A 13611-nucleotide genomic window follows, 5' to 3' on the forward strand; every position below is an offset into this window, starting at 1 on the left:
AATTTCTGCAAGGTGATCTGGCTAACACTTCATTCTCTAACGTGGCAACTTCCATTAACCACATCACATCTCACTGTGGTGACCACACTGCTCTCAGGAATGGGGAGCCATTCAAATAGCTTTAGCACAGGAATAGATCATATCCGTGTCTTAAAATAATTTTAGTAATACTGTTGAAAGATGAATGGAGTTGGGGTGAGGGTAAGGACAGACAGACTTATCAGGAGGTTATGCTGATGTTGTAGCCCTGTACTTCAGCAGTTACACTGGAGATAAATTGGAGATGCATTTAGGAAGTGGAATAGACGGGATTTGATTTGACTAACCTAATGTGTAGAGAGAAGGAACAGAAAGAGTCCAGAATGACACGGAAGTTTGTGGTTTGGCTGAATGACTAGATGGCACTGCTACTAACTAAAACAGCAAGTGAAGAAAAAATATCAGAATTCATAGGGGCTTTAAGGTAAATTCCTTTAGAACATGTAATAATTGATTACTTTAACAAGTATGTGATGAATGTCTACTATACCTAGGGCATCTTATTAGTTGCTTAGTTTATAAACAAGAAAGACATAGTCTCTGTCCTCAGGAAACTTCAAGTCTATTATAAAAATGAAGGGACCTCTGCTTCTTATAGCATACAGGGTTAGACTGTTTGAGGAGTCTGGATGCTATAATATGACTAGATTCTGGATAAAACATGCTTCTTATGTATCGCTGGGCTTGCAGGAAGAATAAGAAAACTCCAAGGAACACCTCTTCCCTAACCACCCTTACGCTCCAAGAGTCATAAGATTAACAAACGAGCTGAAGTCAGGGTAGGGAGTAGGGAGCAATAAGCAAACCCCAAAGGCAGGGTTGCCCTGAGAATAAATACTGATAGCAACTTAGGGATCTGGAGACTAAATCTAGGTTCAGTGACAAGGTGGGGGCTATGAACTTTAACTCATATAATACTCAGAACAATACAAGAAGACTAGAGAAGTCCCAGGTCAGCAGCATTTCCTACAAAAGAAAATACATATCCCTGAAAGAAAATATCCCTAGTTTAGTCCCCCAGGATCTAAGGTCAATTAAATGAGAGTTCATAAAAAAAGAGATAAGACAGAACACCTACAAAGGAACTACAATTAGGCCCTGTGCCATTCAAGGTATCTGTTACTTATTTAATCCTATAATGGTCCTATAAGGTACAGAGAGTACAGACCCCATTTTAACAGACAAGTAAATTGAGGCAGAAGGAAGTAAAATACTTGCCTAAAGTTAAAAAAAAAAAAAAAAAAAGAAGACAAAAGTCCTGGCAAATGGTGGAGCCTGGATCAAAACGGTGAGAGAGAATAAATACCAATCTAGAATTACACATCTCACAAACCTTCTACTCTAAAGACCTAAACTTAAAGCTAAAGGTATAAAACTCTTAAAAGAAAACACTGGGTAATGGATTTGGCTACAATTTCATGGATAGGACACCAAAAGCACAGGCAACAAGAAGAATAAAATAGACAAATTGGACTCTTTCAAAATTAAGAACTTTGGTGCATTACAGGACACTATCAGGAAAGTGAACAAACAACCTACAGAATAGAAGATAATTTTTTCTTTCTTTCTTTTTTTTTTGAGACAGAGTCTCACTCTGTAGCCCAGGCTAGAGTGCTGTGGCATCAGACTAGCTCACAGCAACCTCAAACTCCTGGGCTCAAGCAATCCTGCTGCCTCAGCCTCCCAAGTAGCTGGGACTACAGACATGCGCCACCATGCCTGGCTAATTTTTTCTATGTATTTTTAGCTGTCCATATAATTTCTTTCTATTTTTAGTAGAGATGGGGTCTCGCTCTTGCTCAGGCTGGTCTCGAACTCCTGAGCTCAAACAATCTGCCCGTCTCGGCCTCCCAGAGTGCTAGGATTACAGGCGTGAGCCACCGCGCCCAGCCTAGAAGATAATATTTGCAAATCATATATCTGATATCTTTATATATCTAGAATATATAAAGAATGCCTACAATTCAACAATTGAAAAATGGGCAAAGCACTTGAATAGACATTTCTTCAAAGAAGATCTATAAGTGACCAATAGGCAGATCATGAAAAGATGTTCAACATCATTAGTCATTAGAAAAATGCAAATCAAAATGGCACTATGTGAGCTGAAACAGTAAGGCAGAACATTGTCCTGTTAGACCTCAGGTGGAAACCTGTGTAGGGCAACTCAAATTTTTTACAGCTCTGCACATGCCTGTGAATGACCAAGAAAGTGCCATGAGTGTTGACTTGGGGGTTACAAATAAATGTTAGGGAATAGGCACATTTGCAAGTATGGAATCTGCAAATAAAGGGGTTTAATTGTATAAACTACACAAAATAGGAAACTACTTGAAATGTACTGGAGAGTGTCCAGAAGTAAAGAGAAAGTGAGGAAAAGGAACACTTATCAAAAGGAAATGGTTCTCAGTGAGTTTCCCATTTTAAGGCTTTTCACCTAACGGCAGGCCATGGTGCCTGTCACATCAGAGGCTAAAACTTGAAAAAGAATTTTGCAGTCTTACTGGATTGAAGAACCAGAGAAAAAAGACCTGAGCTATCTCAGCAGCTGGCAAGTAAGTGAGGAAATTCCAAATTCTGTATTTGACCCTGTCCAAATGCCCGACTGACTCCTGAAAGACCAAGCAGCCCAGCTATGATTAAAAGAACTAAACATATTTCAGTTGCTGTTTCCTGCAAAAAGACAGGATTCAGAGGTTTTACAGCCAAATTCATTGCTATAAAATAAAAAAAAACAACAACTCTCTACAGAGGAATATAACAGAATCCAGAGTCTCTAAAACTCATCATCCACAATGTCCATTAGGACACAATCCAAGATTATTAGACATAAGAAACTGAAAAACATGATCCACACTCAAGAGAAAAGCCACTGAAGAGACTGACCCCAAAATGATTAAGACATTAAAATCAGACAAAAATTTTAAAGCAGCTATTAAAATTCAAGGATGTAAATAAAAATATGGTTGTGATGGATGAACAAACAAGAAATCTGAGAAGAGAAATAAAGCTGTGAAAAAATACCCAAATGAACTTTCTAGAACTGAAAATTATAATATATAAAATAAGAAATTAACTAGATGTCTATAACAGCATATTAGAGGTGATATAAGAAAAAGTAAACTTGAAAATAGATCAATAGAAATTATCCAATCTAAAGAAGAGAAAAAAATTTTAAAAAATTAACAGAGCCTCAGTATCAAAGCATCTAACTAACAATAGAATTAGAGTCAGAAAGAGAAGAGACAGAAAATTGTTCAAAAAAGATAGGTGAACAAAGTCTGAACATTTCTCAATTTTGGCAAAAGACATAAATTTACAGATTTAAGAATTTAGTACACTCCTAAGCAGGGTAACAATAAAGAAAACCACATCAAAGCTCTTCTTTAAAACCAAAGACAAAAGAAAATATCAATACCACCCAGGTCTCTGCTCTAGCTCTTTGATTTAAAGGCATTATCTGATTGAAATGCTAAACATGAAGTTTCAAAGACTTTTAGACACTTGCTACCCAGTTGAAAGGGATATATACTCTCAAAATAAGATATCATTTATCAGCTAAGATTTAAAATGAGATTAGAGATATCCCACTAACCTACTTTTACCATGTCACCAAAATAGTCAGGGAATTGTTTACTTACTTGTTTTCTCACTCACTAGATTTTAAGGACCAAGAGAAAAGGGACCTTTGTCTGTCTTATTCCCTCTTGCATACCTCGTACCTAGGAGTATGTCTAAAACATAAGTGCTTAATAAATATTTGTTAATTGAATAAATTATATTAAAGTCAAACTTTATTTCCATTACACAAAATGAAGGTAAATATCTCAACAAAAGATATAATGTAGGTAAACCACTATTAACATTTAAAGAATTAATGTTTTCACAGTTAATTTCTTAACTAAGAGATAGTAAGTTGTGTGAAATGTTTATACTTCAAACATGCAACCTGTATGCCATTCAAATGTCTCTTCTTTCTATCTAAAATGGAAACCAAGTTAATTTTTATTAAATAAAATAAGATTTTTGACAGAGTATTTAAATCACCTGTCCTGCCAATTCCAATCGCTTGTTACCATAATAGTCTCTGTCATCGACTTTATTATCTCCTTGTGCCAAAATTACTCTTCGCACCATTACTGCAGTATAGATACATTTGGCTCGGAAATTGAATTCCTTAACCTGTAATTCAGAAATTAGAAAAAATTTTTGAGAAAATGCACACTAAAATTTAAGATACTCCAAGAAAAGAACCAATGTTATAACATTTAAATAATATTGAATTTTGATTCTCCCTATTTAAAGAAATTCAACTAGTCTGTAAACTTCCTGAAGGCTGAGATGATGACTTTTCATCTTTATACTCAGTACCTGTGAGTACCTTTTCTTCAGAGAAGACTACTATTTACTTCTTTCCTTCCTATATACTTCATGCCACTCCTTCATTAGAGGTGGAGTCCATCATCCCCCTTGGATTGGCCTGTGATTAGTTTGACCAAGAGAATACAGCAGAAATGATGCCAAGCCCATTCCATGCCTATCCTTTAATTAAACTGGCATTTCCTACTTCCTTTCTCTTAGAGTCCTGAGGCACCATGTTAGAAGTCCAGGACACTCTTGTTGTGCAGAGAGAAAGGCTACATGGAACACCACTGAGGGAGCAGAGATATGAGTGAAGAAGCCATCTTGGATGGCCAGCCCACTTGGGCCTTCAGAGGACTCCAGCCTCAGTTGCTGTCTGAAAGCTCATGAGAGACCTAAAATGAGAACCCCTCCCTAACTTAGGTTAAGCCCAGTTAAACCACAGAATCATAAGAGATACAGTAAACAGTTACGTTAAGCCATTAAGCTTTGGAATTTTTTGTTATGCAGTGATAACAAGTACAGTACTAAAACACTGTCTAGCATGCAGCAAATATCTGCTGAATGAGTAAATGGATGGACTGATGCATGAATTTGCTGCAAATGTTCTAGCCAATCTTCTTTAGTACAAATGCTGTAATCTATATGAATGAATCTGGCTCAATCATTACATTGAATCAGAACTGGTAAAATAACTGCACTGATTTGTTTGGGGAGATGAGGACCTGAGGTAGATCCTTTCCCTACAGCTAAAAAGTTGAGTTCTGAGAATGCGGTCTGAGCTTTTGCCAATTTCAAGAAATATTCTATAGGCCTTTCTATAGAGAATATATACTACTAGAAAATTTCCTTTTTTACTTACCTTAATCATTTACTTAAATCCCAATGAGATCCTTTTTAGTAAGATTATCATTATAACAATAATTCAGCCCATCTTGATCTAAAAGAACAGTAGCAAGCATTCTCCTTTATAAGTTTTGTTGTTGTTAAGGAATTCCACTAAATAATGTTGGCATTCTCTATGTGTTTGAAAAGTTTATTTTCCTTCAAAGGAAGTTTTATTTCTTCTCTAGGTCAATTTATTCTCTTTCTATTACTGAGAACTTTGGAATATGTTAAAAGAAATGTACTCTGAATGTGGTAAAAGAAAAAGCTCTAAAAGCTACTTTGTCATCTTGTACCCACAAAACGATTACATCAGTAAAAGGTTTTTAAAAAGAAAAGTCTCTAGTCCATTCTTTAAAAATCTCCTGCAATCATAACACCAATTACCACAGCACCAAGCAAAAAAACCACCAGTGTCTGGGCAGCTGTAAGTAATGTACATTTCAATTGCTATTTCCAAAGCTGTATGGTCCTCCATTCAGGTACGTCTAATTTACATTTTATTTTTTCTGATCTTAATGTGGCAAGTTACATGGAACACCTAACTCTTCTAGCTGCAGTTATTCTTCTTATTAATGAGAAAAATGAAGCAAACTTTCATTAACCAAATTTTCAATTTTCAATAAACCCCATCTCACATGTGCCTTTTGCATAAATACTGGTAGAGACTCCCAAGACATTTGTAAGTAGAAATAAATATGGATATTTATAGCAAATGCCCCTATTGTACTTTATACAGCTATTCCTTCATTAGAGGTGGAGTCGACCACCTCCTTGGGATTGAATCCTAATTCATTTTCACTCCCCTCTTTAACGACTATATGCTGAAAAGCAAACCCTAGATCTAAACTGAAATAATGAGTTAACACTTGGCACATTTTTCCAGGACTATTCCCATAGCTATATGGAGGGTGGGGACCCTTTAATCTAGTGGCTAACATCATTTTTTGGTAGAATGCCAACAGTAGTTCAGATATGCCTTCCTAGGATGTCCACCTGTGAATTATCTGAAAAAGGGAGAAAAAGAAGAACTAACAAATGAGCTTGGAATGCTGCAGCAGAATTGTCACCAGAACTCTAGAGACCTTTTAATGTTACCTTGGAGGAAAGAGAGGTCTGGGACTTAGGGATTTTTTTTCTGGAGCCTAACCACCCTTAGAGCAGTGGTTTTAAACTTTAGTATGGATCAGAATCACACGGAAGGCTTTTTAAGACACAGATTGCTAGGACTCACCCCCAGAGTTTCTGAATCAGTAGGTCTGGGGCAGAGTTCAAGTATTTCTAACAAGTTCCCTGGTGATGCTGACATTACTAGTCCAAGGAATGCTCTTTGAGAACCATGGCCTCCAAGGAACTGAGAGGCCAGGGACCAAGACAAAGTCCTCTTCAGGCTACCCTCAAGTACAAGTGCTGGTAACTGCTAAATATCCTGCCCATTTTCTCCCTCTATGTAGACACACCTAAATCAGTGCTTTCCAAAGTTTAGTCATTAAAGTTCCACCATCATGAGTATTGCCATATCTCTATAATACTTACTTTTATTTTTATTCATCTTTTAACAACTTGTTTTAAAGTAAGCTTCATTCTATGTAATAATACTACGAAGTCACACATACCACAAAAATGGATTTGATGTGCTAACTGTATTCTTTCTAATAAATAGATAATTACTTAAATCAAACTGTCCCTGTACCACCTAAAATCACCTTTTATAGCATACTTAGGTAAACACTGTCCTAAACCATTCTGGAAAAAGAAGATCTTTTCCTGGTTCATCTATTCTTATTTTATTCCTCACTGGATTATGTATAACCAAACTTTTTAAAATGGCAATTTAGGCTCAGTGGAATCACAGAAAAACACAAATGATTATCTTTATCAACCTAATTAAACAAATGTCAATAGAGCCAGCACTTTCTGTCAGCTCAGACTCTTTAATTAACCAAAAGTTCTCTTTAGTTACACTACAGAAGTGAGGCTTCTAATAGAGACTCTAGCTACGTGAGGAGCCATAGAAAACACAGAGTTTTACGTACATCATATCACTGAATCATCACAAGAACCCTGTGAGAAAGTGATATTATTTTCATTACACAGATGAGAATAATGAAGCTTAAAAAAGTTAAGATTTGACCAGAGTAAATCAGTTAGGATGCAGAAAACCAGGATTTGAACAATTATGTCTCAGGCACCAAAGCCCTGTTTCCACTATCCATTTTAGATATTTTGCATTTCAAACTGTCTTTCCAATCATCCAAATGACCTTAAAATTCACTTCCGACCCAGCTTTAACATCAAGAATTTTCTAATTCATTCGATTAAATCAAGGACATATATAAGGATTCTATAAAGTGTAGAATCAAAGACCTGTAATCTGACTCAAAAGGTGTTTTTACATAAGAAAACTGAATTTGAATGCATTTAGTGGTCTCAACTTTCACAGATCCCTTGACCTCCCACTCTATTTTACAATCAGTTCCTGAAGGTTGAATTTGTATACCCTGAATTAGATCATTCATGAATGGTACACATACTAACTCGTTATAAACCAGACTATGTGGTTACCAAGATAGTCTAACAAATAATAATTCTATAACTTAGAAAGAGTAGCATATATGTTAAAGTGGGGAAGGCGGGGGATGACTCTTGCCAACACCCCACATGCTAATGTGGCTGGTCTGTGTTTAGTGATAAGTCAGTAAGAAATAAATATTACACACTAATTCAAGGGTCAGAAGATAAATTCTAGCCCTCTTTCTGACTGCTAACTAGCTGGGTGACAAGGAGAATCATCTAGCATGTCTAGATCAGAAAATCTTCACTATAAGTGAAGGAGGTTAGACAATGAGATTTCTAAAATTCAAAGTCTCAGAGATGAATTCGTCCAGTAGGCACTTCAAAAATTATCTATTGTAGATAGATACTTTTATCTCTACAATAGATACTTGCACAATAATGTGAATGTACTTAAGGTCAGAGAACTGTACACTTAAAATGGTAAACTTTATATATATATTTTATATATATATATATTTTGCCACCATCACAACCAAAAAATATGTATGCACATATCGGCAAGGCACTGTAAGCTTGTCTTAATTTATTTAAAAACATGTAAGACACCTCATTTCTGTCCTTTAAAACCATGAAATCTAGTAGCAGCACTAATATGTACGAATATAAAGTAACTATAATTTAAGATTGAAAGAACCATGAAAGAATAAATATGATGATGATGGTGATGATACAGCTAACATTCTCTGAGTACAAATAAACTGCTGATAGTGAAGATTATTTCCAGTGGGGCAGTACAGTTCTCTTCAGGATTCTCTCTTAAGGAACTAGACTTTAAATGGTGTAAACTCTTATTCACAATCTTTTAACAGAAATTCACAGACCCCCACAATCATCACTATTCACAGTTAGAAATGCATTACTCACCGGTACATGGGTCAGAATGGTAGAAGCCAGGAGCTCTCTTGCTTCTTCTATTTTGGTTTTCTTTGGTCCACCTCCCCACATTCTTTGCCTTCTTACTTTGTTCCCTATATATTTTAATGCCTGTAAAAAACAGATTATAATAACGTTTGAATGACATCATTGGAGAAAATGTATTAAGCAGCTAATGATATATACATTATAAGAAAAAAAGATAAGGGCCCTGGTTATAGAAAAAGTTGTACTGGGTCTAGCCATAATCAACCTTTATCATGTTATCAATGACAAAATAGCATAATATACTGCCTAATACACTGGTTCCCTTTTTATTTCTAAATTTGTTTTCTTATTATAAAATTGGTAGATGATCATTGTAGAAAACTTAGTAAATATAGATAAGTAAAATATATATGTGTTTGTATGTATGTGTGTGTATATGTATATGTGTGTATGTATGTATCTATGTATATGTAAAGCAGCCATTAATCCTTCACTCAGAGAAAACCACAGGTAACATTTTGGGGCAGTATTTCTTTGCCCTCAAAAAGGAATCACATCATTTCAGACCTCTATGCTGAAAGTTACAAAACACTGCTGAGAGAATATAAAACCTAAATAAATTAGGGGTTATGACATTTTTGTGGATTGGAAAATTTAGTAGTGTTAAAAGTAGCTTACTATGAAAATTCCATTAAAATTCTCTCTAACTTGACCCATAAATTCATAATGGCTAATTATGATTTTAGCAGGCTTTTTAAAAAACAAAAATTAACTGATTCTAAAAGTCTAAAATTACATGGAAACGCAAAAGACCTGAAACAGCTAAAACAATACTGAAAGAGGAACGCTGGAGTATTTACGTTACCTGATTTCAACTATAAAGCTACAATAATCAAAACAGTAAGATACTGGCATAATGATAGACAAATAGATCAACAGAAGAGAGTAAAAAGTTCAGAAATAAACCCATACTATATGGTCAATTGATTTTTGACAAAAGTGCCATGGCAACACAATGAGGACAGGAAAGTCTTCTCAACAAATGATGATGAAACAACAAAATATTCATAAAGTAAAAAATTAATCTTGACCCCTACCTCACACCAAATAGAAAAATTAGTTTAAGATGGATTTTAAACCAAACATAAAAACAAAAACTATAAAGCTCCTACAAGAAATCATCAGAGAATATACTCCTGACCTTGGGGCAGGCAAAGATTTCTTTAAACGGGACACAAAAAGTAATAACCATAAAAAGAAAACAAATAACCTAATAATTAGATTTTTTTTCAAAATTAGAAGACAGTTAAGAAAATGAATATGGAAGCAATAAACTGAGAGAAAATATTTATGATACATAAATCTGACAAATCTGACAAGGAGTTTACTTACATCCAGTATTTTTTTTTTTTTAAAGGACTCTGAAACTTAATAATAAAAAGACAACTCACTAAAGAAAATGAGCTAATGGCCGGGCACGGTGGCTCATGCCTGTAATCCTAGCACTCTGGGAGACCGAGGAAGGTGGATCGCTCGAGGTCAGGAGTTAGAGACCAGCCTGAGCAAGAGTGAGACCCCGTCTCTACTAAAAATAGAAAGAAATTATCTGGTCAACTAAAACTATATATAAAGAAAAAATGAGCCGGGCATGGTGGCGCATGTCTGTAGTCCCAGCTACTCGGGAGGCTGAGGCAGTAGGATCGCTTGAGCCCAGGAGTTTGAGGTTGCTGTGAGCTAGGCTGACGCCACGGCACTCACTCTAGCCCGGGCAACAGAGCAAGACTCTGTCTCAAAAAAAAAAAAAAGAAAGAAAATGAGCTAATGATCTGAACACTTCACAAAGAAGAAAACACAAATAGCCAATAAACACATGAAAAAGAGTTTAAGTTTATCAGGGAAATGAAAATTAAAACTACAATAAGATACCACTATACACCCACTGTAGTTAAGTTAAAAAGACTGACAACATCAAATATTAGTGAGGTATGAAGCAAACAACTCTCATACACTGCTGGTGGGACTGCAAAATGGTACAATCATTTTGGAACAAGGTATATATAAAAGTTATATACACAACTGCTCTCTGACTCAGCAATTCTATTCCTAGGTATTTAAACAAGAGAAATGAAAACATATTCACACAAAGATTTGTTTATAGTAGTTTTATTCATAATAGCTAAAGACTGAAAAAGAAAACAAATGTCCATATACAGAAAACAGATAAACTGTGGTATATTCATATAATAGAATACAATGGAATACTACTTGACAATAAAAAGGAATGAAGTACATGGATAACTGACATAAAAAGGAGTAAAAAAAAACAATTTGGATGAATCTCAGACAACATGCTCAGCAAAAGAGGCTAGACACGAAGAGTATATACTGCTTAATTCCATATGAGTTCTAAAACAGGCAAAACTAATCTATGGTGCAAAAATCAGAATAGTGGGGGAAAAATCAAAAGGTAGAGGTGAAAACTGACTAGGAAACTAAAGCTGACTAAGAAAACTTTCTGGAATAATAGAAATATGCTATATCTTATAGAAGTCATATAATTAAGATTCATACATTTTAGTGTACATAAACTTACTAAAAAAAGAATTCATAACTAAAAAATGACACATTAGGGGGTAAGGAGTGAATGGACAGTGAGATGAAACATGAATGTCAGAGTGTTCCTAACTGCTGAAGGTTGGTGCTGGGTGCATGCGGGTTTATAGTACTATTTTATATACTTTGTATATGTTGAAATTTTTCCATAATAAAGTGCCTAAAGAAAAGGACCATGTGGTTCTTATTATTCTGTAATAACAATGTACACTTTTAAAAACTGGCTTTCAGTTTACCAGAAGAAAGGGTCAGTATCTCTGATTCCCTACTCTGGAATTCTTGCCACAATTACCTGCCCGGGAAATTCCTTTTTCATGCTTCAAAACCAAGATCAGGTATCACTTCCTCTCTGAAGGCTTTCCTAAGCTACTTCTCTCTCTGAAATTTTAATTTCTTATACATAAAGAATACTTTCATTCATGTTCACACCACATTATGTTTTAATTATCTATTTACATGTATGTTTGTCCTACTAGACTTTAACAGTGAGAACTTTGTCATCATTTTGACTCCCAATGACTATCTAGTACAGCACTTGGAACTGAATGGAACTCCTCCCCTGTGATAAGAGTTGGACATCAAATCTAGGATCTTCTCTGTTAAAAGGCCATTAGAGCATAAGATAAACTAAGACCTTAAAAACACTTGCTGCAGTGACCTAATATTAAGTAGTACTAAGGCACTGATTAAGGTAAGTCAGCAGTTGGTGGGAACCACAAGTAGACAGGAAGTTCCATTTTCTCTAAACTTCATTAAATTTTGGTCTTCTAATTCCCTTCGGAAAAAAGCTAAAGATTCTTTGCTTCTTTGAGGAAGAAACAGAGGAACACAGGAGAGGAAGGTATCTGTTCTGATATAACAGAAAGTCACCTTTTCCCTGGAATACCTAATAATGTTGCCAGGGTTTCATGGTGTGAGGTTTCATGCATTAAGAGCCCAAACTATTCATAAATAGGTCAAGATGACACCCCTGGTACATCCCATCCCCACAAAAAAGGTAATAAATAATTTCCTGTCTATACACTAGAGCCCTTGACAATAATTATGTAAAACATACATGATCAAAATAGAGTGAAGGCTTCAGAAACAGAATAGTGGAGAGACTAAAGAGGGAGGCATAAAACACAAAAAAACCAAAAACTCCACAGGTTGTAAGGAATCAATTAAGGCCACATCTCCAAAAGTTCTATTACATAAGATAAAGTATACTTGCTACACTTTCATTTAGAATAGCACAGAACATTCATGTTTTCATAAGTGATAATATACATTGAATGTATCAACCATTTGGATTACTTGTGCCTCTGTACCCTTTTATTAGTTGTAATAACTAATATATGCCTTAATCCAGCATAGAAAGAACAAGCACTTTCAAAGTTACACTTCCTTTTCAAGGGAAAAGGAACATTTGCCTTTCTTATGTTAACTAATTATATATTTCCCCCATCTTTTCACTGATCTGCTCTAATTCAGTTAGCTAAAATTTTTCTGTCATTTAACAGAAATGAATGATTTTCCAACCTATTATTTAGCCTCTGTTCAAAGAGCTTTACAATGCTAAGGTTATCTGATCAACAATGATGAAGTTTATAATAAGATGCTTGATGGAGCTCATTAAAGCCACTGGGGCAACATTAAGGTAAACTGCTCTTTCAGGGCCCTACACAGCTTTAAAGAATAGTGTATCTCCCAAAACTGAACCAATTATTCCTGTTCACAGGGTAGATTATGTATTTTCTACTTCCTGGATATTTCTTAATGCTTTCTCTTCATGTTCTTGGAACACTTGGACTATATTACTTTAGTTTGTAATAAAGATTTATGCCTACCAAATATTTCACTTTTAAAAAAGGCCAAAAATAGAATCTCCTAAATCCAAATAACTTTTCCTGTGTTGCTTGCCCAATAGCTACAGTCAACTATTAACTGCAGAAAAAGAGGAAGATAGTGATGAGAATAATCCTTACTGATTTGTGCTTCGGAATTATATACACTTACACGACAACCTTCATAAATGTTACAAAAATATCTTTTTTTATATTCATAATTTAAATATAAATATTTAACTTGGATCCCCTTGCATGCACAGTTTACAATACGGTTCACACTCCTATGAGAATCTAATGCTGCAGCTCATCTGACAGGAGGCGGAGCTCAAGCAGTGATGTGAGTGATGGGGAGCATCTGTAAATACAGATGAAGCTTCACTGGCTTGCCTGCCACTAACCTCCTACTATGCAGCCCGGTTGCTAACAGGCCAGGGACCAATACCAG

The 13611-nt window shown here is 35.3% G+C and overlaps 1 protein-coding gene across 3 annotated transcripts in view; it reads right to left on the reverse strand.

The window, feature by feature from the left end:
- The window catches only part of POLR3B (RNA polymerase III subunit B), a 116553-nt gene that overhangs the window by 73082 nt on the left and 29860 nt on the right, over positions 1 to 13611 (reverse strand). For 2 of the 3 annotated variants that reach the window (XM_045553042.1, XM_045553044.1), the window contains exons 11-12: positions 8728 to 8847; positions 4087 to 4221 (exon numbers count right to left, since the gene is read on the reverse strand). In XM_045553042.1, the coding sequence (XP_045408998.1) occupies positions 4087 to 4221; positions 8728 to 8847 (255 nt within the window). The remainder of the gene's footprint in view (positions 1 to 4086; positions 4222 to 8727; positions 8848 to 13611) is intronic. The other variant, XM_045553043.1, reaches the window with a different exon arrangement.

This window comes from Lemur catta, chromosome 6 (assembly GCF_020740605.2).
Source record: "Lemur catta isolate mLemCat1 chromosome 6, mLemCat1.pri, whole genome shotgun sequence".
NCBI classification, from domain to species: Eukaryota; Metazoa; Chordata; class Mammalia; order Primates; family Lemuridae; genus Lemur; species Lemur catta.